This window comes from Schistocerca piceifrons, chromosome 1 (genome assembly GCF_021461385.2).
Source record: "Schistocerca piceifrons isolate TAMUIC-IGC-003096 chromosome 1, iqSchPice1.1, whole genome shotgun sequence".
In the NCBI taxonomy this organism is placed as follows: domain Eukaryota; kingdom Metazoa; phylum Arthropoda; class Insecta; order Orthoptera; family Acrididae; genus Schistocerca; species Schistocerca piceifrons.
In genome coordinates this window covers 730,668,454-730,693,648 of record NC_060138.1, presented here as the reverse complement: position 1 = coordinate 730,693,648, position 25,195 = coordinate 730,668,454, and the positions used below count along the sequence as shown (strand labels likewise).

The 25,195-nt window shown below is 38.3% G+C and overlaps 1 protein-coding gene across 2 annotated transcripts in view; it reads right to left on the bottom strand.

The window, feature by feature from the left end:
* Positions 1–969: 969 nt before the first annotated feature.
* LOC124711315 (cation-independent mannose-6-phosphate receptor) overlaps positions 970–25,195 on the bottom strand; it is a 640,574-nt gene continuing 616,348 nt past the window's right edge. The window contains exons 21-24 of one of the 2 annotated variants that reach the window (XM_047241343.1): positions 25,046–25,151; positions 22,224–22,369; positions 16,251–16,321; positions 970–4,213 (exon numbers count right to left, since the gene is read on the bottom strand). In XM_047241343.1, coding sequence (XP_047097299.1) covers positions 16,295–16,321; positions 22,224–22,369; positions 25,046–25,151 — 279 coding nt within the window. In that variant the 3' untranslated portion in view covers positions 970–4,213; positions 16,251–16,294. The remainder of the gene's footprint in view (positions 4,214–16,250; positions 16,322–22,223; positions 22,370–25,045; positions 25,152–25,195) is intronic. The other variant, XM_047241335.1, reaches the window with a different exon arrangement.

The following is a 25,195-nucleotide window of genomic DNA, read 5'->3' as shown; positions in this document are numbered from 1 at the left end:
GTTCATTGGGTGGACATTGTCGTAATGTAGCGTCATTGCATTGTTTGGTTGTTAAAACAAGTCGTTTGTGTTCCGTTCTGCTGTTCGGTCGTGTGTGTATCTGAAAGGAATTAATTTGTGGACTATAATAAACTTTCACATAATAGTTACGATTCAATGTTCCGACAAAAGGGGTTAACGTCAGTGTTAATTTGAATTGTGGGCGACAGGATTAGTTTTGGCAGATACGTGAAAACGGACGTAACGAAAGTTGTTTGCATATCATCCTTGAACGTGACTTTTTATTTAATTAACGATTGCAGGCTCACTAAAAGCTATTTTCTCATGATTAGGATCAATCCCTCTTTCCTCCAAGATAGTGATCATTAACATTTACGTCATAAGAAAAAGGATTATTAATAAAAGTAATGTTAAATGACAATTACGTGTTGTTCCGTTAGTGTGGAACTGATGTAATATCTCTGAAATGACATTGATATATAATTTGTGCTAAATACTGAACTGAGATAGGAAGTAAATTGAAATTAGTGAACATTTGCTACTGAAACTATAGAAGCAGAATCGCTTAAGGTTTCTCTTCTCTAAAATGGCAAAATAGGTACGAACTTTAACTCAATAGTCGACATTATGTATTGCAAAGATATTAGCATTTCATACTTATTTTGAAGACGCACTGTTAAACAAAGGAACGTTGAGTCTCTGTACGAGTAATAAAATTAAATCTAAAAACATAATTAATAACAGCGAACTCCGCTTTAACAAACTGTATTGCATGTCGTCATCGGGCAATAACTGCTCAACCCTGGAGACTTGTGTGGTGAAATTAGAAGTCGGGCATATATAACAAACTTAAAAATCCATTCAAGCTACAGTGGAGTCGGCACAACACGACGTGGGCAGTTATAGGATTCAACCTTTCAGTTAATTCTACTAATTATACAAGCATAATACATACATTATTTTGGAACTTCTTTATTTCACTATTTATATATACATAGGCATAATTTTCATCATAAAAATTCAATAAAATATATGCAATCACTTTTTAATAACTTTGTTATCACAAAAATAGAAAGCTCAATGCTATTCATATACTCAGAAAATAGTGTCAGGCTTGTTTCATTCAAATTCTGCAAGGTGATAGCAACAGTCTAATTCCATCTAACATAAGAAGTAACAATCATTCTGAATAACTGAAAACACTGATATGACAAAGCTACACAAAATTACAACCCAATACAGAAGGCAACAACGACTTAACAGATACATCATGACACAAAAGTATAGCTCAAACACATATTAAAAATGTAGTACATACATATATTTGCTACATTAATAAGCTTAAAGTACTCACACAGTAGTCATGAAAACTTTTTGGAAATGTAATCACACTTTGGTGTTCTAGTTCTTATGGTCATTTACTTCAGCTATCAACCCCTTTATAACTAAATATTATATCAAATAACTTTGCAAGTTTTTAAATGTCAGATCAAAAATATCCTTAATTTTCTTTTTGTAATTAGTACATAACACGATTCATGGACATGTGCTGAACTGCAACAAAGCAAATTTTTGTGCTGTTGCATCATTCCAGACAATCAATGTTGTGTTTAACATCACAAAGTGTATGAACCAAAGGCTTGTCATTAGCTGTGGCTTATGGACTTGATACTACATATGTGACAGTGTAAAAATTGCACACATTCTTTAAATTGAATTATTAATAATTATTACAGAATAGGCAGCAATCTCTCAAGGATTTTCTCTGTTGTAAGACATTCCTCATACTCTCCCTTATTCTAAATAACAACACACCTCTTCAATAATCTGCGACAAATCACAATGTCCCTCTCACATTTATATTCAAAGCACAAATGGCAATTTTTTTCTAAACAACTTACTGGTCAACACAAGTAATATATTTTCCCCATTAGCAGTTTATGAGAGTCAAAACCGTATCTCGGCCTAAAACAGTGTAATAGATGCTAAATATAATGTACGCAATTTCATCTCTCATGTTATTGCCACATTATTTAAGATAATTTTATTCGGTTTTATAACTTAATGCACAAAATATTTTGACCTATTACCATTCTTACACTAACCAGAACTTCATGGATTCTATGAGATTGTACAACTCAGTACAACAACAAAAAATTGTGGATCAGTAGACAATTTTTTTACAATACCAATTATGGAGAAAATGCTGATCAAATACAAAAGGATATGTTAGCTTATTAGAATCCAAACTACAGTGAGACGTCAAAAAATTGCAATTGTGAAATTTCAAACAAAAGATTCTGCAAATGTAATGGACAGTCAGGTATGAAAGGAATGTGAGGAGCAGTTTTACACGAATAAAGTCAGTACTAGGTAGAAAATGAGACAAAGGGAAATGGAAAAATATGAAAATAGAGATAATGTGTGTGATGGAATAGCATACAGAAAAGGAGGGTTGATGACCTTATGGTGAAAAACGACTGCAATCCACAGATAACTTTTCACTCAGCCAAATTGTTCAGTCTTTGTGATGCTTGACTACGGTTAATATTTGCTTTTATTTGTGTTTGCCACTTTTTTACAACTCACTTCTCAGATGAATCCTAGCACATCAGTCGTCTGAATGTTCAACACAAATGTCTTGTTACAATTCATTAACATGTTCATGTAATCAAATTACAGGCAATTTTTGAGCAGACATTAAACAAATTTAATTTAATATTATTGAAATCACAGAAATCACTATATTTATGGTAACAAGCACTAATGATACACACTAATGGAGGAAATTTGCAGCTTACAATAATGTGAATTATTTGCAAAATAAAACCTCACATTTCTGAAAATACAATGCACAATACCCTGCACAGAATAACAACAGCAATCTCAGTATGCAAAAGCCAAATCAGTAAGTTTTTCCAGTGGAACATCATTTTTTTTAATTAAATTGCATTAATACTGAAGAAAATATAATTACAAACAGCATTGGTTGCATAAAAAAAGTATCTAACTAAGTCAATGCAGCTTTCTGATCTGCATATAAAATAAACACTATTAATGGATACATAGTGATATCCGTACAGGTATGGTGACTCATTGCATATGTACAGCCTTAAAAATACAGCAATGTGTTCACAGATCGAAGAATGTCTTTCAAAATAAATAACTGCTTGGTGGGAAACAAATGTCCATTGCTTTGCTAAGTAAGATTTTAAGTAAACACGCTGGCTCACTATCACAATTACATTTGCAGTACATCAAAGCAGTGCAACAGGAACTATTGATAATGTAATTTAATCACTAAAAATCAAGTGTGCAAAACTTTAGAATTCATTAAAAACTCTATCTACTCAAGACTATTTACATATAACATAGCAGTAAACATTTCACCATAAAATGCCACATATGAAAAGACTGATGTTTACAAAATATAGAAGTAAAAGGACTAATATGGCAAATCTATACCAAATAAAATGTTGTTGAAGTTTCTGCATTAAACAATGAGGACTGAAACCTCCTTATGAAACAGATGCTGTGCCACACAAACTAATATTCATAAAATCACTCCATAAAACATATTTAGACAAAATCCACTGTTTTAGCAAGCTATGGAGTTCATTTTAGCAGGTAATACAACTGCTATGTAGATTAGCCAAAAAGCAAGCACTTTTTGGTGCAGATTAAATTTCTATTTCAGTTTTGTCAGCAAAAAATAGCTGAATAATGTTCTCACTAAAAGCATTGCAATTATATTTCTGTCAGTTTTATACAATTACAAAAAACAGTCTCCATATAAAACTATTACACAAGTCTTCAAAGAGTCCCTCTGAAGCAATAAAGTAATAGTATGATTCAAATTACAAAAATTTTCCTGCTCTTCACCAAGTAAGAAAACAAATTTAGCAGAATATTTTTTTGTAGGAATTAAATAATTTTTTCTCCACTGATGCATTAAAGTATTACACAATCTTTGCTGCAATTAAGCAGTTCATATACTGGACAGCAATTTGCTAAACACAACATGTCAAAGCCCCCCCAGACACAGACATTAGGCACTGAGAATTTGATAGGTTATTTTTGGATTCTAATTTTTGTGCTTGATTGCATCATTGGTAAAATGTAATGCTCAAATCCTAATCATTTCTTCATCGCTCTCACCAAATCCAGTATCAGCTGAAGCATTCATCATCCTCACTTCTCCACCCGAACTGAGCTGTAACAAAACAAGTCCTAACATTAGTATTATTCAATCTATCCTTAACAGAAAGTGAAATTATTCATTTATATTAAAGGCCTGCAAGTCTCTCTCTCTCTCTCTCTCTCTCTTTCTATCTATCTATCTATCTATCTTAACACACACACACACACACACACACACACACACACACACACACACACACAAAGCTTTGGTAATCATAAAAGCAGAATGCAAATATTAATGCTGTAAAGCAATATCATCTTTTTGTGCCTCCTGACTGTTCAATGCTGCTGTCTTTACTCATTTCACAGTTTGTATTCCACTTGGAAATTTCCATGATAGGATTTAAAACCATGAAATGATTTTCATGTATCTGACACAGTTAACTGAATACATATTTCATTTATTGCTTGTCCTCTATTTATAGAATGGACACTGTGTGAAACACTGTTTATTGACTTTCAATCCCTAAGTGCAAAGACTTCCAAGGCCAGTAGCAATCTGAACAGAATTCCTCTATGCATTAGGCCGTATCATTTTGGAAATCACTTAAAAGTGATGATTCAGCCATCTTTGCAGTGTTTCTCTTCAGGGTGACTAAACTGTTGGTTCCTTATGATGGTCTTACCTAAATACCACCCTATTTTTGTCATCACTTGACAACCAATGTCACTTTCCTTAACATCACACGACAATTCAAAATCCATGAAAGTCTCTTCGGGTTTGCTGCCGGATCCTAAAATCAACTTGACTCGATATTTCAGCGATCCAACTGGTCGCCATCTTCAGGAAAATGCTGCTTCTGCTGATGAGTCCCGCTGAGAACTGACGCCAGGTTGCAAATCGACATCCTATATAGTCCACCGTTCAGTACACAGCGCATGCGCCACCAATCACGGTTTCTGCCATCCAAAACAGGGATGGTGGCGCCACCCTTAGTGAGACACTGCTGGCAATGATACATCGCAATCAAGGCCGCACCGAAGAACATTCAGTTTTGATGCGAGATAATACAGGATTCCACATCTTGATAAGAGGAAACCCATTCTCTCTGTTAATTAAATTATCAGCCAACCTAATTTCAATCGCCTCTTTATAGACACTGTTCCAAAAACTGGAAATGTTGGCAACCACCACAGTTTCCTCAAATTTCATATTGTGTCCCTCATTTAGGCAGTGTTCTGCTACCGTCGATTTTTCCGGCTGTTGTAGCCTCATATAACGGCGATGTTCCACACACCTGTCATGCACTGTGCGAATCGAACGCCCAATGTAAGCTTTCCCACATTGACACGGAATTTTGTACACACCGGTTTTCTTTAGCCCCAAATCATCCTTCACAGGTCCGAGCAGAGCCCTAATCTTAGAAGGTGGATGGAACACACTCTTAATGTTAAAATTCCTTAAAATTCGTCCAATCTTATTGTTCCGTGTCAATGTGGGAAAGCTTACATTGGCCGTTCGATTCGCACAGTGCATGACAGGTGTGTGGAACATCGCCGTTATACGAGGCTACAACAGCCGGAAAAATCGGCGGTAGCAGAATACTGCTAAATGAGGGACACAATATGAAATTTGAGGAAACTTTGGTGGTTGCCAACATTTCCGGTTTTTGGAACAGTGTCTATAAAGAGGCGATTGAAATTAGGTTGGCTGATGATTTAATTAACAGAGACAATGGGTTTCCTCTTATCAAGACGTGGAATCCTGTATTATCTTGCATCAAAACTGAATGTTCTTCGGTGCGGCCTTGATTGTGATATATCATTGCCAGCAGTGTTTCACTAAGGGCGGTGCCACCATCCCTGTTTTGGAAGGCAGAAACCGTGATGGGTGGCACATGCGCCGTGTACTGAATGGTGGACTATATAGGACGTCAATTTGCAACCTGGCGTTAGTTCTCAGCGGGACTCATCAGCAGAAGCAGCATTTTCCTGAAGATGGCGACCAGTTGGATCGCCGAAATATCAAGTCAAGTTGATTTTAGGATCCGGCAGCAAACCCGAAGAGACTTTCAAGACTTATTACGCCGGGAAAGCCTACGTAATCACAATTCAAAATCCAGAGGCCTCCGCAAGGGTAATGAACTAGCAGACAGTTGGCAGGCAATGGTGAATTGGCATTTTGTAGCCACGGGCAGTTTTTTCCTAGAGCAAGACGTCAATGCCACATGGCAGCTCTCTCATGATGACTTGTTTATGGACATCTAAGTTTTGAGGAACTGCTGGCTGGCAAATATGAATGAGTGTTGTACATTAGACCGGAATCATCGCCAGCATCACACTGCGGTTAGAGCATTTAATTGCCTTGCCCCCCCCCCCCCCCCCCACCTGGTTTGATGCAGACCACTATGATTACCTCTCTTGTGCCAACCTCTTCATATCAGGATAGCACTTACATCCAATATCCTATTTTATTTGTGACATCAATCCAATCTCTGCCTTTTGCTAGCTACTCTACAGCTCCTCTAGTACCACAGAATTTATTCCCTTACATAATAACTCATCATACCATTTCGTCCCTTCTTATAAACAGTGTCTTCCACATTTTTCTTTCCTTGTCAATTCTGAAGATAAACACTCATTTTTTATTTAACCTGTCCACTTAATTTTTAACATCCTTCTATAATAAACTTCTTCTGGTCTTCAATTTTCTGGTTTCCTCATAATTCATGATATACCTCCATACATTTCTGTGCTCCAGATGTACATTCTCAGAAATTTTTTCCTTGAATTAAATATAATATTTGATACCAATACACTTCCTGTGGCCAAGAATATTCTCTTTGCTTGTTCGAGTCTGTTTTTATGTTTTCCTTACTTTGTCTATCACACATTTTGATTCCAAGGTATCAGAATTCCTTCACTTAATCTACCTCACAGTCCCCAGTTTTAAAGGTTGCTCAGCACTATTCTCATTACCTTCATCTTTCTTCAGGTTACTCTCAATCCATATTTTGTGTTCAGTAGACTGTTCATTCCATTCAGTATCTCCTGTCTTTATCACTCTGACTGAGCAATGTCATTGTTGAATCATGGTATTCTTGCACTCATAATTTCAACCCCACACTTCAACTTATGTTTTATTTCTACCACTGTTTCTTCAACAAACAGACTGAATACCAGTGGAGAAAGGCTTACATTACGTTTGGTCAAATGTTTGAGTGGAGCAGAAACATGACTCCCAGAAGTTACACAAGTGATTTTTGTCCTAATTTTCATAGCCAAATGAAGAGCGGTAAATGAACATCAAGATGATACAGAAAAACTTTCAGTGATTTGATGGAAAACTGAAATATTTCATGAACAGCAGCTGCTATGTAAATAAAATGTCAAGTAGTTGCAGATACATGAAAGACCTAAATGGGAAGCAAAAACAGTAATCTAAAACAGATTAATGACAATAATTTTAAAAACCTTTTTACAATATGTATGACACCACTTGAAAAGAGAACAAATCACACTGCAGTTACAAAACTGTAATGAGCAAATGGAAACTTGCTAATAACAATTGAATGTAATGGGTATGTAAAAATACACAGCAAATGTAATAACAAAAGATAAATCAGTGCCACATCCAAGAATGCTCATAACAGCAGGGTAAACAAAAATGCAGGAACGTTAATAAAATAATTCCAAATGAAAAAGGGATTCCTGTGACATGGCCAAAGAAGCACCCTGCACCACATGTATGCTGCAAATGCCAGAGGGCTGCAGAGCCCAGGCATCAATTTAGGTATTGCAATAGTTTCTAACAGGATCCATCTACTAGCAAGTTCCCATTAGTTCTTTAGTGTTTTATAACTGCAGCGTGATATGTTCTCTTTTTAAGTGGCATCAAATATATTTTAATAAGTTTTTAAATTGCTGATATTAAGCAATGTAATTATTACGTGGACAGTATATCGTGGCAGTCAGCCACGACAGTAAACAAACGAGAACTATGACTGCTCGAGGGGAGAGGTGCAGTGCGGGGAAACAAGCCCCGCCTCCTGCTCAAAGAGCTGCCATCCTACATCCACATTCTGCACAAAAGCATAACTGACGTAATGATCATAGGGATCATCGATTCCTTTTGTTGTGGTGAGAGTCGCACTCGAATACCTTTATCCATCAGGATTAGTCTCTTCATTCTTAAGAAAAGAAAACAAGTAATCCACAACACAAAGTAAACTGGAGTACACAAAGCATTTGGTGGTGGCTACACTGCATTTGTTTGCTGTGCCTGGCAGCAGTAGTTCAGGCCCGATCTCTACTGGTATCTTACACAACCATAGTTCAAAACACTCCCCACCTAAAACTGCCACGATATAGTGTTCGCATAATAGTGTAATCTGTTTTTGTTTGAGTCTTTGTGCTATCTAGCCCATACCCACAATCAGTTCTGTTCCTGTGTTGGGAGGACATGCTTAGCTGGTCAGTCTCTACACTACAAGCACATGTTGTATGCATGACTTTGTGCTGTGTACATCATGATGAGCCTGTTTTAATACTTGGAAGGTACATAACTGGTCTACTATTTTACCAATTTTTATATTCCCATTTCTCCCACCACCCATCATTAACCTTGGTTAATTTTACATTTCTATTTTTTCTTCTTGTTACGTCTTTTATGAATCTGAAAAGATCCTTGATGAGCAGATATTATATCCAGAATATTCTTATTCCCATTCAATGCCTTTTAGCAGTAACTGATGGCTGAAGCTTATCCTATTACTGTCCCTTGCATGCAATGCTGCACAGCTTAGAACCATGCCTCAGTTTTGTCATATTAATTTTTCTACGTCTCCAGATAATCTGATGATACCCTACAGGGACGAGATGTTAACTGTTATTAATAAAAACAATTTTGCAACCGCAGCTGTTTTCATTCAAAAACATTCAAAATGGGTTGCAGTGTCAGACAGCCAAAATGAAATGGAGCCAATATTAAGGAATAGAACTTATTTTAAAACAATTTTTTCACTTCGCTATTGTTGATAAAAAGATTATCAAATTTGTGGAAGATACAGTTGCTATGTGTAACAAATATACAACAAGTGGTACGATAAATTTCAACAGTATTTATCTTTCTAAAGCATTGGCTGTAAGTGCTGGAGATCAAGCTGTTTTATTATTTTACTGATTTGAAAATCGTCGGCAGCGACATATAAAACCTAGAATCTGTAGTATGAACACACAAGAAAAAGTTGTCAAACATCTACAAATCATGGAACAAATGGAAAACGAAATTATTAGTTATAGTGAAGGTCATTATTGACCTGGGAGGGCGTATCTCCTTTAGGAAATAGTCTAGATTATTATTTTTTTTAAAGTGAAAATCAGATGATACTATGCATATTGTAGCATTAAAACTATTAAAATACACAGCATGCCTTGTTGTAAGATGTGCTATGTCGTGATATGCCAGCAATGGTTTGTACAAATCCATAAATCCTAATGAATTCTATTACACTGTATCACTCAACAAACTTGTTAATGTGATTATTTCTTTTTGTATTCATTTTAATAAATACAATTCAAAATTTCTACCATGTTGATGAATTTAAAATACAGAAAATTTTGTAATTTTTTGTATCACTTGGGATTCTCATGAACTGAAATAATTCGAAAATTTACTCAGAATTATGTTCCTCACCTTTTGTGCTATAAAAGGTTAAGATCATAAACTGTCATTTCAACACAGGTAATCTGAAAGTCAAACCCAGCATTCTGCTTCTTGATTATGAGTGACTGTAAGGGAATTTACCTGATATGGCAGGTGATACCATGTATTTATGACATGTTGAAGTTGTGATGTCATGGTTTGTGCAAAAACAGTGTGGTGATTAATGATTTGCAGTCTAGCAGTACCACTGGGCTGTCACCATTCCCCTCAAACTAGCACACGAGAATCTTGAAAAATGGCATCGCAGATCAATGAGTAACATGTAATGCTTTGTTTCGAAACCAAGTTTTTTTCTCTAGGACATAATGTGATAGACATTTTTTTAACTGATAGGGGTCCACTGCTTAATGTTTTTATATGATTTTACTGCAAGGCTTCATAGTGTTGTTGTTGTGGGTGAAGGATGCTCAGAACTGTAAGCATCAGGACCCAGTTTGAGTTAATTTAAAGTCAGCAGATAAAAATTAGCCAAAAAGTGCAATAAAAAATTGGTTATATAAAACATAGTCTGCTTAATAATCTCTAAACATATACAAAACAAAGAGCTAATTAGTTAAATTAAATTGAGCCACAAGTTCACATTTCCTTCTCTGCAGACCGCAACTGTCCACAGAAAGGCAACGTACAATACTGGGATGTGTCGGGAGTACTTCAATGGCATATATGTGTCTGTGAGGACCTATACCACAGAAAGATTGTTAGTTTCACCAACTGCAGCAAGTTTCCCTTAACTTCCAGTAACTCCTCCTCTTAATTATATATGCTATCACTCATGGACAGTGAGCTGGTAATGGGGACTTGACATGGCTGCGTGTTGTACAAAATTAATCAGCTGAAAGAATTCTTGAATGGACTGGCAGGTTCCTCTGGTGACCACATGCACTAGATGACTTGCTCTGTGCTCAGAAGGGACCGATTGCCTTTGTAGTCTGGTCCCTTCAACCCCCACAAACCAACCTGTACTCAGAAATGTAGCGCAGATGAAGAATTTGGTATTTTCAATCTGTCGCAGCTGTCCACCACTCTCAAGATCACGTGTGCTGCTGCTGCAGCTGTGAACTGGCTCAGTAGGATGATCTTGAGTGCACAATTGGAGCAAACCGCTGAGCAGTCAAGGGTGCCCCTCCCCCCCCTCACTGCCACTTAAGAGCCATTAGCTTAAACAGTAACATCTTATGCCAATACTACCATGCCAGATATTTGTTATGATGATGAAATCAGGAGTGTTCCTGTCAAATCTTTGTAAATCTAAATTAACTATGGAACTTCTGTGTGTCCAGCATGGAAGGTGACTCCATTCCTGTGTAAGGAATGAAACAATCTATGCAAATACTGTAAGGTACCATGTCTGAATAAAATCTTCCTGATTTTCTAGCCGCATCAATTCAAACAAAATACTCAAGCTTTCGATGGCTACCTCTACCATCATCAAGAGTAAAAACCACTGACTGTTGGGGATGACATGGTTTTCCATTTATATAGGCACCGTTGCAACCTCTGACGAGTTGAGCAGGACTGAGTGATGTCAAGTGGCACATTTGACAAGATATGCTGTGCCCTATCAAAGACAACATAGTTCGTCATGTGTCCATTGCGTATGCGTCCCTTGAAAACACGGCACCAGCTATATAGGCCAAACTAATCGGACAGTAGCAAGAGCATTTAACTGAGCACAAGTGACATAATAAACAAATGGAGCTTGACAAGTTGGCTATAGCAGAACATAAACAGGCATAAAATACAGTCTGAAAAGACAAGAGTCTCAGTTCATGCATCAACATATTGGGATTCTGTTATAAAAGAGGCACCCGAGATCAGAATAAACAGCAACAATTTTAACAGGGATCAGGGGTACACATTTAGTAGGGCATGGGGGCAGACACCGGATGTCAAAAGAAAGCAAAGGCAGATGCTTGATGATTGTATGAAGGCGGGAGCACCAGTTTCAATCGTGGCACTGGCTAGTCACGCCACTTGACGTCACAGCTGTGTGTGAGCTGTCCAACTCGCCTTCTGGCCACACATTGTTTTGGCTCTCTCTGACTGGTGTCAGAGGCTGCAATCATGCCTGTATACGTGGATAACTGTCCCAGCCCCATTGGTCAGTGGATTTTACTCCTGACGAAGACGATAGGGATGGCCATCAAAAGCTTGAGTATTCTGTTAGAGTTGACACGGCTAGAAAACTGAGAAGATTTTATTCAATTGGGAGAGACTGTCTAACAAATGTGACGTTGTTGGAGTGTGAAGCAGTGAGAACAGACAATGGCCCTGTCTACAATACTAGAAAAATTATAGCAGATAAAGACAGGCAAATAACAGAAAGCATGTCAAACACGGAGCCAAGCATAAGCCTCTCTCAGTGGTAGAAAGGAATTGGCATTGTACCACATCCTGGCACCAGTACTTGGGCTGGTGTCACCAAAGATGGTATTCCCACACTTAAATGAGATCCCTGTGCCAATCCACATAGACTTTATTAAGAAGCAGTACCTTGATTTGAGAGGTCTGATGGAAGAGATTAGAGGTAGCAGCTGCAACAGATTTCTTTGCTAGGTAATGATGGAGATTAAAATGCATTATAAGATTAATCAACCACAGCTACAGTTGTTTTGCAGTACTAAAGCTGAAATTGTGGCAACTTTATAACAGACGACACAACCCACAAATACTGAAAAGAAAAATACAATACAAGTAGGAAATCTATAATCACGTAGGCATCTTATCAGACAAGATCTGAAAACCTTGTTTGTGAAGAGGCAAATTGGGAAACAACAACATCCACTCTCCATGACAGGGAATGTTAGCAGAGATACTGACTATGCTACAGCATAACCTTCCAGATATATCAGCTACCTGACTTGAAGCTGCATCTTCACAATGCAGCACCTACTAATGGTGATAATGATATCATTACCACATCAGCAGCACCATCGTCAACATTCACAAAGATTTGATCTGGAGATTTCCTTCTGTTTCTTTGCAAACTAGAATGTGGTGGTATTGGTAATGCTAATGACTACAAAGATTGTATGGCAGTAAAACACAGTGACATTCAGAGCTTCTTTCCAAATACAAGTGGTTCCCAAAATATGTACCAGTCAGTAGAAGTATGACATTCTGAACCTAGATGTCTCGAGGTACGCATTTCAGCTACTGCGGCATAAAGTTTCATCATCTTTGGTGCATGCAGTTGTGAGTTGTAGTGGTGCATATCAGAACACATTTCAATGCTTCTTTGAATTGTGAAATGAATGACATGAAGAAGCAATGGATTTGCATCAAATTCTGTCCCCAAGTTGAAGAAAACTGCAGCTGAAATCCACCAGGCACTTCAAGTTAGGCCAAGATTCTGTGAAAGATGACAAACATTCTGATCGACTGTCAACCTGCAAACCATTGGAAATGATCATGAAAGTGTGTGACTTGATTTATGAAGACCAAGGGCAATTCATGATGTTTGTAACAGACTGGGGCTGTTGCACAGTACATGTCAATGATTTCTACCTGATGAACTGAACATGAGACGAATTGCAGCGAAGTTTGTCCCCTTGCCTTTTCCACATCGACCAACGAAACCTCAGGATTCAGACATGCATCAAGCTGCAACAACGTGTTCAAGTGTGTCCAGAATTCTTATCCAGAGTCACAACAGGTGATGAATCTTGGGTCTATCGTTATTATGGGCCTCAGACGAAGCAGCAATCATGACAATGGAAAATGTCATCTCCTCCAAGGGTGAAAAAAGCTTGACAAGTTTGCCGCAAGATGAATTCAATGCTGATAATTTTTCTCGACATTCAGGGAATAGTGCATAAGGAGTTTTGTTCCACACAGCCACTTTTAATGGTAGTTAAAGTTCAGTGCAAACAACCAGAGCTGTGGAAAAAGAAAGACTGGTTGGTGCACCATGACAGTGTACCTGTGCACATCTCGCTCGTTATGGAGGAATTCCTGGCCATAAACAACGTGGCAGAAGTCCCCCACCCTTCCTACTCACCAAAGCTGGCCCCATGCGACTTCTACCTGTTCCCCAGGATGAAAATCACACTGAAAGGATGACATTTTAACATGATTCACAACATCTAAGTGAAATCTCACCAGGTTCTGAACACCTTCACCCTGTGGACTTCCCAGGAGTGCTTCCAAAAATGGGAACAATCTCGAGACATTGCATACATCCCTAAGGTTTGGTGACAGAGGACATTAAGATGTAGTACAGTTTTCTGATTTTTACAATATTTTGCATTGTTTCTAGAGTTTTGAATCCATTAACAATAATATATGATTTCATCAACCTTCAGGCATGTACTCACAGACAATCTAAAGAGGAATAAGTTACATATCTGACACTGGATGTATAGAATATTTTTGTAGAATGTTGTTAAGTGTCATTATTGCTGAGGATACATTCTGTCCACTACCTGAACACTTCAATATAGGTGTTGCCAATACATATACTGATAGCAGTAATGATCCAGAACAACATATTTTGTGACCTTTAAAGGTATGATAGAGTGATGCTGGCAACCAAGAACCAGATTTCCAAGCTGTACATGCGAGTGCATGTATGGGCTCTTGTCAGGATAAAAACTGGTTCTCGATCGTGAGGGCCAGCCCTTTGTTAGTCGTGTTGATAGTAAAATTAATAAGGCAGTTACTACTGAGATGCTCATAGATTTTAGTTGCAAGATTCTGACCGATTATGCCCAGGAAAATCAATGCCCCAGCAGAGAGTTTGGCAATTGTTCAGGTTTATTTCAGACTTCCAAATGTTGCACAAGTGGTAATTTTCAGGTTAATTTTGATCCTCTAATTCTGCACCAAAGGGTAATTCTGTCGAAATATTGTTAGTGTTCCCTGGGAGTGAATAAAAGTCTACAGAAGACTTGAGTTCATTAGCATGAAGTATCATTCAACCACCATCCAATTTGAGATTGGATGTTATTGCCAACAACAAACAGCACTCCGAAAGAAGAGACTCGATAATCAAAATGACTATCTGAAATATCCATATTGGTAAATAAGGTCAAACTCTTTCCTGCTATCAAAGAACATCATTATAATACTATATTCTCTTCTAGCACTTGTCCTCTTCTAAAGACACATACTGACATATAGTGAAATACTTGCTATAGAAAGCAGAAAAAGGTTTAGATAGGCACATATTTAGAATGTATTTAAAATAAGTTAATGAAAGTGGTGGAAGAAGGTTCAGGTGTCAGTTGCATATCTGATCACAGAATGGGGGTTAGTCTTTTTCTTGGCACCTAACAACACAATATATTGCTGTTTTAAAAGTTAACTGTCTTTCTTTTCACAATTCTAGAATTCCCTCCACATAACCCACACTCAGGGGTGTTTAATTTACACCAGACAGTGATGGTTTTCCTATACTTCCAGCTTTGTTTTTGACACTGACAATTTCCAGCATGACAAAAGTATACTGCTGCTTTACAACTAGAGTCCAATCCTGACTTTGGTTTCACCCACATAACTTCATGTCAGAATGCTTTCCTTGCTTTCTCATTTTTTTTTTTTTTTTTTTTTTAATTTTCTTATCTTAAGTTTACATCTATAAGTTTCTAAGATACTGTGCAACGTTACACTGTAATGTATCAGTTGAAAAGTTGACTACTATTAAACATACCGAAAACTTATACAAACCTAACTGAAAAAAGTCCTAATGAAATAACAGTGTAATCCAAACAAAGAAACTGCATGCACATAAAGCTACATAATGGCTAAAACTTCTTGTAGTCATAAAATACTAATGCAGGACAAAATATTTTAATGCCCTTCATTCTGTACTAAGGAATCCGCAAATATTGACGATTGTTGATAGCTAAATAAGTAAAAATAAAATTAAGAATCTAAGAAGCTACAGTAACATGCAAAATAAAAATCTAACACAACATGGTAACAAAAACTGCCTAGTATGATATGACTCCAAGAAAGATAATTCAACAGCATTGTGTAATAGGTTACAAATATCCCTTCCTTATATATTCTAATATGTTTTGGCTGCTATTGGGATAAAACTTAGACATCTCTCCACAAACCAACAAAAATAGCAGTAACAAAGGCCATAAAATACAAAAGAAAAGAAAATTCCAAATTGAACACTGATACTAGCATGCAGCTACTCTCTCAAAACCAAATAATGTTAGTAGTTTTTGGTACAACTAATACTACCATTTGTACTTCCCATGCATGATTAGTTGTAATGTGTGTGTGTGCGTGCATATGTGTGAGTGTCTTTTTGTACATGCTAACTACCCACATGCAATCATGCAATCCAAAGCCCATATATATGCTAACAGGCAATCCACATGCAATCCACACCCAAGGTGGCCAAGTGTAAAGAGACTCATACAACACTGACTTGTCTGAAAGCCCTACACTGTGGTGAATGTCCAGTCCCTTCACCTAAAGGTCACTGCTATCATCACTCGCCTGCAACGAAAATTAAGCAATAAACACAAAAGTGCGTGTGACATGCAAGTAAATTATATAGACAAAAAACAAGCATTAAGAAAAGCTCACAACAAGATGATTATATACTGGCAGATAAGCTCCATTTTCATAAGCATTGCTGCCCACAAGAAAAACAGGACCAATGTCTGCTTTTTACACAGACAGCACATAAGATGATTTCACAAAATTTTAACATTACACGTAAACCAAGTACATACGTTGATACTTTAAATATCACTGACAGAATTAATGAAGAATGAGCACTATGCAACATTTAGGACAAAAAAAGAATACCCAAATCTATTTAATGTAAGCTAATATTATGCACAAACAATGAAGATTTTGCTGAATATACATATCCCTTGGTTTATCAGCACAAATAAAAATAATGTGTCCATAAATAAATAATGCTGGACTTATGGGCAATTAATAGATATTCAGTTCCAACTAGTACATTCAGACACTATATACTATCTACTAGCAGTAACTTATTTTTCTGTGATTATCAGATTTGTTTTAAGTTTACATAGATCATTTTTAATCTTCCTCCTGAACAGGGCAGATGTAAAGGTAACCTGAAGCTTTGTGTCAATCTGTATTCAGGAGATAAAGCTGCGGGCTGCAGACGGACAAAGCATGTGAAAAGTAAATCTGTCACTTCCAAGCACACAACAAAGAATGAAAATAGAAAGATTTTTTCATTAGATATAATATTTTCCAAACACTATTTGTATGCCTGAACTACTTGCTACTGTTTCTATTTCCTGCATTTTCCAACAGCTGTTTATTTATGAGGTTCATCCAGAATGGAAGCCTCACATTTTGTGTCTTCGACAATTTTTTTATTTCACATACTGAAACTTACACACTGATGATGTGTTCAACACTGGAAGATGAAACATTCGGCAGGGAATTGTGCCCCTGACCACTAGCTAATGCCCATAAAACAAAAATCACAACATACTTACTGTCTTTCAACATAGTTGCTCATTGCTTGTGATAATTCTACTGATTGATATATGTCAGTAAGAACCAATTACCCGACCCATTTTTCAACGTAATATTCTAGTTCTATGGCCCTCCCAAGCGAGTCCAAGGAAGTGTATGTGCTGCTGGTATTTGCCCTTGTTCTGGACATGGAGCCATTTCTTCAATGTGCATGTCATCTCCTCGTCATCCTCAGAATGTCCTTCATGAATGCTATCCTTTAATGGCCTAAACAAGTGAAAGTTCCAGGGAGATAGGTCAGTGCTATAGAGGGGAAACACTATTCAACTTTGTTTCATTATATGTTCAGAAGTCCTCAAAAACTTGTGTGAGGCCGATCATGTTGAATCGTAATATCCCCTGTGTTGTTATAAAAAAGAAGCCACTGGAAACACTTCTTGAGGTGCTTGGTGTGTTCATTTAGCCTCCAAATTAATGGTAATGCCTCTTGGTATCATATTGATGAGCATCACGCCCTCACGGTCTAACACACAGTCATCATAATCTTGCCAGCAGAAGTAGTTGCTTTGAATTTTTTCTTCTGTTGAGAGAGATGATCCCACTCCATCAAATGTCTCTTTGTTTTGGGCTCAAGGTGGTGAACCGAGGTTTCATCACCTGTCACGATCTGGGACAGAAAGTTTTCCCCTTCAGCTACAAAATATTGCAACAACTCGGAACAAACGTCTTTTCTGTGGCATTTGTGTGCCCTTCTTGCATACACTTTTGAATATCCAAGAGTTCAGATAATTACATTCACACTTCCTTTGTCGAATGCTGAGTCTTAAGGTGTCGGTACTTGTAAATGAGAACAGCATGCTGCAATATTTCAGGTCTGACGGCTGTAGATGGTCTTGCTCACTGATAATCACTTAGCTCCATCAAACCACCTTCTGATGGCCTCCACCTATGTACACAGGTACCAACTGTACTCCCGCAGACTGCAGATGCTCCACAGGCTTCACACAAAACTTGGTGAATATTCCCCACAATGTCTTGCTCCTTTATAAAATGTCAGTAATGACACACTGCTTGTAATATGCATCACTTTCAGACATCATTTAGACACATTGCTGGAGCTATGCTATTTGTTGGAGGGAACTGAAATTTTGCGCATGCATGCTGAAAAATTCCAAGAATTCACACCTAACTATCTTACAACCCCCCTCCCTCTCTCTGAGTGGAACCATTGTCAAAATGATTACTTTTGCAAATGCCAATTTTGTGCAATTACTATAATCTTTACTCTTTAAAATCATTAATTACAGCGTAATGTATCTAGCTTTCATATCTAGTAATTTACTGACCATATGTATGACTTAAATTGTCTGGATCATGACATGACCAGTGATCTACACTACATAAACAAGCCACTAGAAATGCCATTTGAAGTTCTTCATGTGAATAATAATCCAGAAAGGTGGCTTGATGGATTGAGTAGGACCAGGTGAAGCAAATACGGCAGAAGGTGTCAGGGTTCTGGAGGAATGTGGATATGATGTCACCCTCGATCCAGATTACGAAGATGTCGTCAACAAACATGAAACAGGTGATGGGTTTGGGATCTTGGGTGTTTAGGAAGGATTTCTCAAAATGGCCCATGAATAGTTTGGCATAGGATGGTGCCATGAGGGTGCCCGAAGCTGTATCCCAGATTTGTATGTAGGTAATGCCTTCAAAGGAGAAGTAATGGTGGATGAGGATATAGTTGGTTATGATGAATAGGTAGGAGGTGGTTGGTTTGGAATCCTTTGGGCATTGGCAAAGGTAGTGTTCAATAGTGGTAAGGCGATGGACCTTAGGGATGTTAGTTTAAAGGGAGGTGGCATCAACAGTGACGAGCAGGCCACTGTGTGGTAAAGGGACATGAACTGTGGAGAGTCGGTGGGAAAATGGTTGGTATCTTTTATGTAGGAGAGTACATTGCAGCTAATAGGTTCAAGTTGTTGGTCTATGACAGCAGAGATTCTCGCAGTGCGGGCACAGTAACCAGCCACAATGGTGCGTCCTGAGTGGTTGGGTTTAAGAACTTTAGGAAGCACGTAGAAGGTAGGAGTGCGCGGAATGGTAAAGAGGTGAGGAGAGAGATGGACTCTGGGGAGAGGTTCTGGGAAGGGCCTAAGAATTTGAGTAGGGACTGGAGATCCTACTGGATTTCTGGAACAGGGTCACATTAACAGGGCTATAGGTGGATGGTTATGCCAGGTAATTCTTGTAGTTCAAAACAACAGTGGTGGAGCCTTTGTCAGCATGTAGGATTATAGGGTCGGGATCAGCTTTTAGGTCAGGTTAGGTTGTTTTGGGGAAGGAGGGCCAGACAGCGAGGTCATCAGTCTTATTGGATTAGGGAAGGATGGGGAAGGAAGTCGGCCGTGCCCTTTGAAAGGAACCATCCCAGCATTTGCCTGGAGTGATTTAGGGAAATCACGGAAAACCTAAATCAGGAAGGCCGAACGCAGGATTGAACCGTCATCCCCCCGAATGCGAGTGCAGTGTCTAACCACTGCGCCACCTCGCTCGGTCAATTTTTAGGTGGTGGACTGTGGATTATTCTGTAGATGTAAGGTGGGGTTTGCATGTTGAGGGATTTGGGAAATGATGGTGAGGCAAGGTTCGAGGTTAAGAAATTCTCGAAAGTTAACAGGGAGTGATTTGGGGGCAGCAGGGATAGATCACAGTTGGATGGAGGAGTGAACTGAGTCAGGCAGGGTTCAACATTGGTCTTTGGTTGAATTTGAGAGGTGGTGTTGGTGGCAAAATAGTGTTTCCACTGCAGGGACCGGGAAAAAGGAGAGAAGGTCTTTAACAAGTCCTGCCTGACTGAATTTGGGAGTGGGAGAAAAGATGAGGCCTTTTAAAGGACTGATACTTCTATGGGGCTAAGACTGTTGGAGGAAAGGTTCATGACTGTGTCGCTCTAGTTCCTGGAGGGTGAGAGGTTCAATGTGTGTTATGTTTCTGGATCCCATAACACACAATACGTTGAAAGAAATAGGTACGTGTTTTGTGATTTTCATTTTACGGGCATCAGGCAACGGTCCAAGACACATTTCTCTGCCTAATGTTTCATCTTCCAGTTCTAGAGACACCACCAGTGGCTACAATGACTTAGAAAGTAGTTACAGTCTCAAACAAGTTCAGCAAGCCATACTGTTTACATGTATCCAGACAACTGACAGTTAATGACACCAGCAGACTGCTGTGTAAGGGCGCAGAGTTGATTGGGGGGGGGGGGGGGGGGGGGGGCATGTGGCTTGTAGTACGCACACACGCTTGACCACATGTGCAGTGGCAAATGGCAGATATAGGTCCTCTGAAGTTTCCAAATATTCACACACCTTTCTTATTGGTTCAAACACATGTGGTCAAACATACATAGGAACTACAAATAGAAGCATTGACACCCACCTTAAAACACAAGAGCTATTGTCACCTGAGCTCAATTCCAAGCAGAAAGCAGCAGCTTACTGAAGCACTGTAAGTGGGAGCAGGAAGTGGCAAATGAAAACCTGTCGATGTTCTTCTCCTGATCCTGACAGGTTCTAAGGCCTAAACGAAGTAATGCCACATAGCAATTTGGAGCTTGCAAAATCATGGAGTTGGCTGGTGGCATTTGAGAGGCATAGAAGCCGTGAGCCCCCTGGGTTGGAGGTGGTGTTTCCATAGTATACTTCAGAAGTCAGGGAAAGTGATTCTTCAAGGTCAACAGAGTAATTACTTGAATTACGGAAGACTGTGAGAATCTGGAAGTGCATTCCCATAATTGAGTTGAGTCATTCTGGATTTGTATGTGAGTGTTGCTGCTGAACGAAAGTGCTGGAGCTGAACAGGCAGAGACCTCAAATTAGGCTGAGGTTACAGAACTAAGCATTTAGTTGCATGGTGGTGTTTAGTGTATGAGAAAGAGGTGGCACAAAGTTGTGTTTTCTGTAATATAGAAAATTTTATGACATCGAAAAGAGAAAAACATAAAAAGATTTAAATGGACGAAAATGTGTTATTACTCAGCTGGTGTCACATTTTCATATTAGGGATTAAATTACATCAATTAAAACACAAGAACCATTCAATTACCTTTTGAGACTATAATAGCAGTGATACATTGGTGAAGAGTAACTGATGAACATGCTGAAGAAGATGGTGAAATGTTTTACAGATTGTCGACCGTCTTCCCATCAAGCACATTTTACTTTCAGAACTAGTATACCTTCTCCCGGACATAAGATGTTTTTTCTTGGATTGTCTGTACTATTTTCAACTGTCATTTTAGAAAGTATGTTTCACACATAAAAATCAAACAATGAAGAATCTAGGATGGAATAATAACAAGATGGAAAGGAGAGATAACTACTCGCCACATAGAAGAGATAGAAGAGGCACTGGGTCACTGACAGGCACAATGAACATGACTTCTACAAATACTCAGCTTTCTGACAAGTCCTTTGCCAGATGTAGAAAACTCTCTCACATTCACATAAGCACAACTCACACACACATTGCCACTGTTGTCTCCTGGCAACCTGAAACAACAGTGCCCATGTGTGTGTGAGTTGTGCTTATGTGAAAATGGTCGAGTTTTCTATGTCTAACAGAAGACTTAGGCTGAAAACTGAATATTTCTGGCAATAATTTTCATTGTGCCTCTCCGAGACTCGACACCACCTTTATGTGGGGACTAGCATTTTTTTCCTTTCTTTTTCTTTTTTTTTAAAAAAAACTATATGCTGTTTCTAGAATGATAATTTGTTTGAAACACATTAACACAATCAAAAGGAGATTTGGCTCTACATTTTGGCTACTCTAGGCTACGTTTGTCTAAAGTATTGCCATACTTAATCATGAAGATCAATTAATCTTATGATGTAAAATAATTTTACCTTTTTTAATTACTAACCTTCGAGTAGAAGTTATGGCCTCTGTATCTTGATAGTGCAAAGCAACTGAAAAAGTTCCTACAGCGAATACGATTCTGTTGCTTTCTCAAAACTGCCCCAAGTGTTATTATGATGACAATGAAGAGCATGCTCACCACAAGTGCAGCTGTAACATTTTTGTTAAATGTCAGTATAATTAGTTTTATATCCATTTAATAATTAGATTGCAAAGTTGATCAATCAGTGGTTATAAGATAAATATGAAGTTCTTGTACAAATGACACTGAAGTTTCTCTGTGTGTTGTTATTCTCTTCTTCTATGATACGTTTATAAAAAATTAACACAATAAATATGTAACACTTAGCGCACAGTTGGCAAGTTGCAAGAAAATCATTATCAAGATCATCATTCATTAGCAGTAATCTGTTAGCCTCCAGTCTGCAGCCACACAATCTGTTGAATAACAATGTAGATAGCACCACAAATTATAACTGCACAAAATTTGAACTTCCTTATTTGATTGCAATACACAGTGACAACACTGCAGTTTGCCAGTTTCCTGATCATGTGCAATATAGCTAGTGCCCTCCTGATCTACAGAATATAGACTCAATTTAAAAAAAAAATCTCCCTTCCAATTAGGAGTATCGTCAAGTCTTTTTTTAACAGAAGAAGAGGAGGAGGAGGAAAAGAAGAGCTAATTGCTACCTGTCAGGCTCACAGTTCTTCCTTCTTACAAAAGTGGCATAAGGGTTGGTGCAAATGAGATGAATCACAAATACACATATACCTTGAGCTGGTCTTTCAATGGGATGATCACTAATGTTTACTGTAGCAATCTGCAAAAAATCTACTCACCAACTGACGGCAGGAGAAAACACACACACACACACACACACACACACACACACACACACAAAATGATTTAACTTTTACAAGCTTTCAGAGCCAGTGGCTTCTTCTTCTGGCAAAAGAGTTGAAGGGAAGAAAGTGGAATGAAGGGAAAGGACTGGAGAGGTTTAGGGAAATGGGTACAGTTCAGTAAAGTTACCCAGAACCCTGGGTCAGGAGAGACTTACCGGACAGGATGAGAAGGAAAGACTAATTGTTGGGGACTGCACTGGATGAGATTTGAAAACCTGAGAGTTCAAAGGTGGAAGACAGGGTAATATGCAAGACAGAGATTACTACTAAAACATTGTATTGTCACTAATTTGACATGTAACATCAAAAATTGATTATTTTCGTTGTTATAAATCTAAATACAAAAATATATTTGATAATGGAAAGTCCTGGATGCAATATGGTCTTGGCTGGGAGATCCAGAGGGGTACCTACAGCCAACAAATCAGAAAGGGTATTCTTCACTGGCACACAATTACCCCTTTCCTCTGGATGTACTAATATTGTATCTTAAATGAGTTTTTGTTGAATGTAGGTAACTGGATGTGTGTATAGTGTGGTGTTACGTTTGTGTTGCATGAAGATAAAATAAGGGAGACAGTGAAATCTGGTACCAACACATAATCACCACTTTTCACTAGCACCAAGGAAGCCTCTTTTCAGGATGTGAACTGATTACCTCAAAATCAGGAGAAGCTGCACAGGAATGCAGTAGAAACCTTGGCTACAGAGGCCGGTTGTTATACAAATAATGAAAGACATAAAGCCAAGAACTCACCTCGTAATAGGTGAATCTCTGACAGTCAACAGGCACAAAAACAAGACTGGAAAATTCTCCAGAGCCAACTAATGCAGAAAAATTTGGGGAAACACACAAACAAACATTTGCAGGCGTGCACTCAGGAATATATTGTCCCAGCCAACTGCATTCCACCTGCAGCTTTCATTGTATCAAATGGAGAAATGGAGTGGCAAAAGAAGGTGGGGAGGGGCACAGAGGGATGAGAGGAAGACTGGCTGATGGCTGAGGGGGGAGGGGCAAGAAGGTAGAATTATGTATGGCATTGAATGTAGTGCAGGAGTGGAATGAGAGAGAGAGAGAGAGAGAGAGAGAGAGAGAGAGAGAGAGAGAGAGAGAGAGTCTGAGTGTAGAATGAAAGGAGAAAAAGCTGCTTTCACAGGTGACTCTACCTCAGATAGAGTAGGATATGTCTGTAGCAAGATTGTAGTTAGGATGTGGTGGGTAAGTACAAAGGACAGGTTTTATACCTATGCCTTGGAGTTCGTTTGTGGAGACATTTGGAGGATTAGTGGCTTCTATTGACATGGCACAGGGACTCTGTATGTGGACTACATTTGGAGGTCTCAGTATAATGGTTAGGGATTGTTCATCACTGCAGATGTGTCATCCACATATTGGCCAGTTGGTGGTTGGTGAGATTGATATGGACAAAGGCTTTTGTGAAGCCAAGAAAGAGGTGGATGTCAACATTCAAGGAGGTGGTGTGTTGAGCTGACAAGGACAAATTGAAGCAGATAGGAGAGCAGTTATTGCAGCTGTGGAGGAATGAGGATAGTGTTCTAGCCCTGGAAACACATCACAAAGATATCATCAATAAATATGAACCAGAGAAGGGGTTTAGAACAATGAGTGGCAGGCTGCAATGTTTACATATTTTTGCCAACAAGATTTTGGATTCAACAGTGTGAACCTTGCTTCAACAAGACAGTAACATCCTCTAGATTGCACATTCACAGGTTGGCATACGATTATGACATGTGGGATCTCATTGAAGTGCCACAAACTTATGTGTATGTCTGGTCCCAGGGGAGAAGTAGCTACAAATATAAAAATAATAAATTACTATTATAAGTTATTACTAGGCAGAGTGCATGTCTATTATACAGTATATCCTAAATGCTAGTTCATAAGTTTACCTGTGTTTATACCACCACTAGAGACGTCATGATGTGCTGCATGATCATGGATTATTTGACATATTGCTGGTAAATTCCATCCAATAGTAACATCACATTCATTTTGCTGTGAAAAAAGTAAAACAAATACTATAATAAATCACACTAATA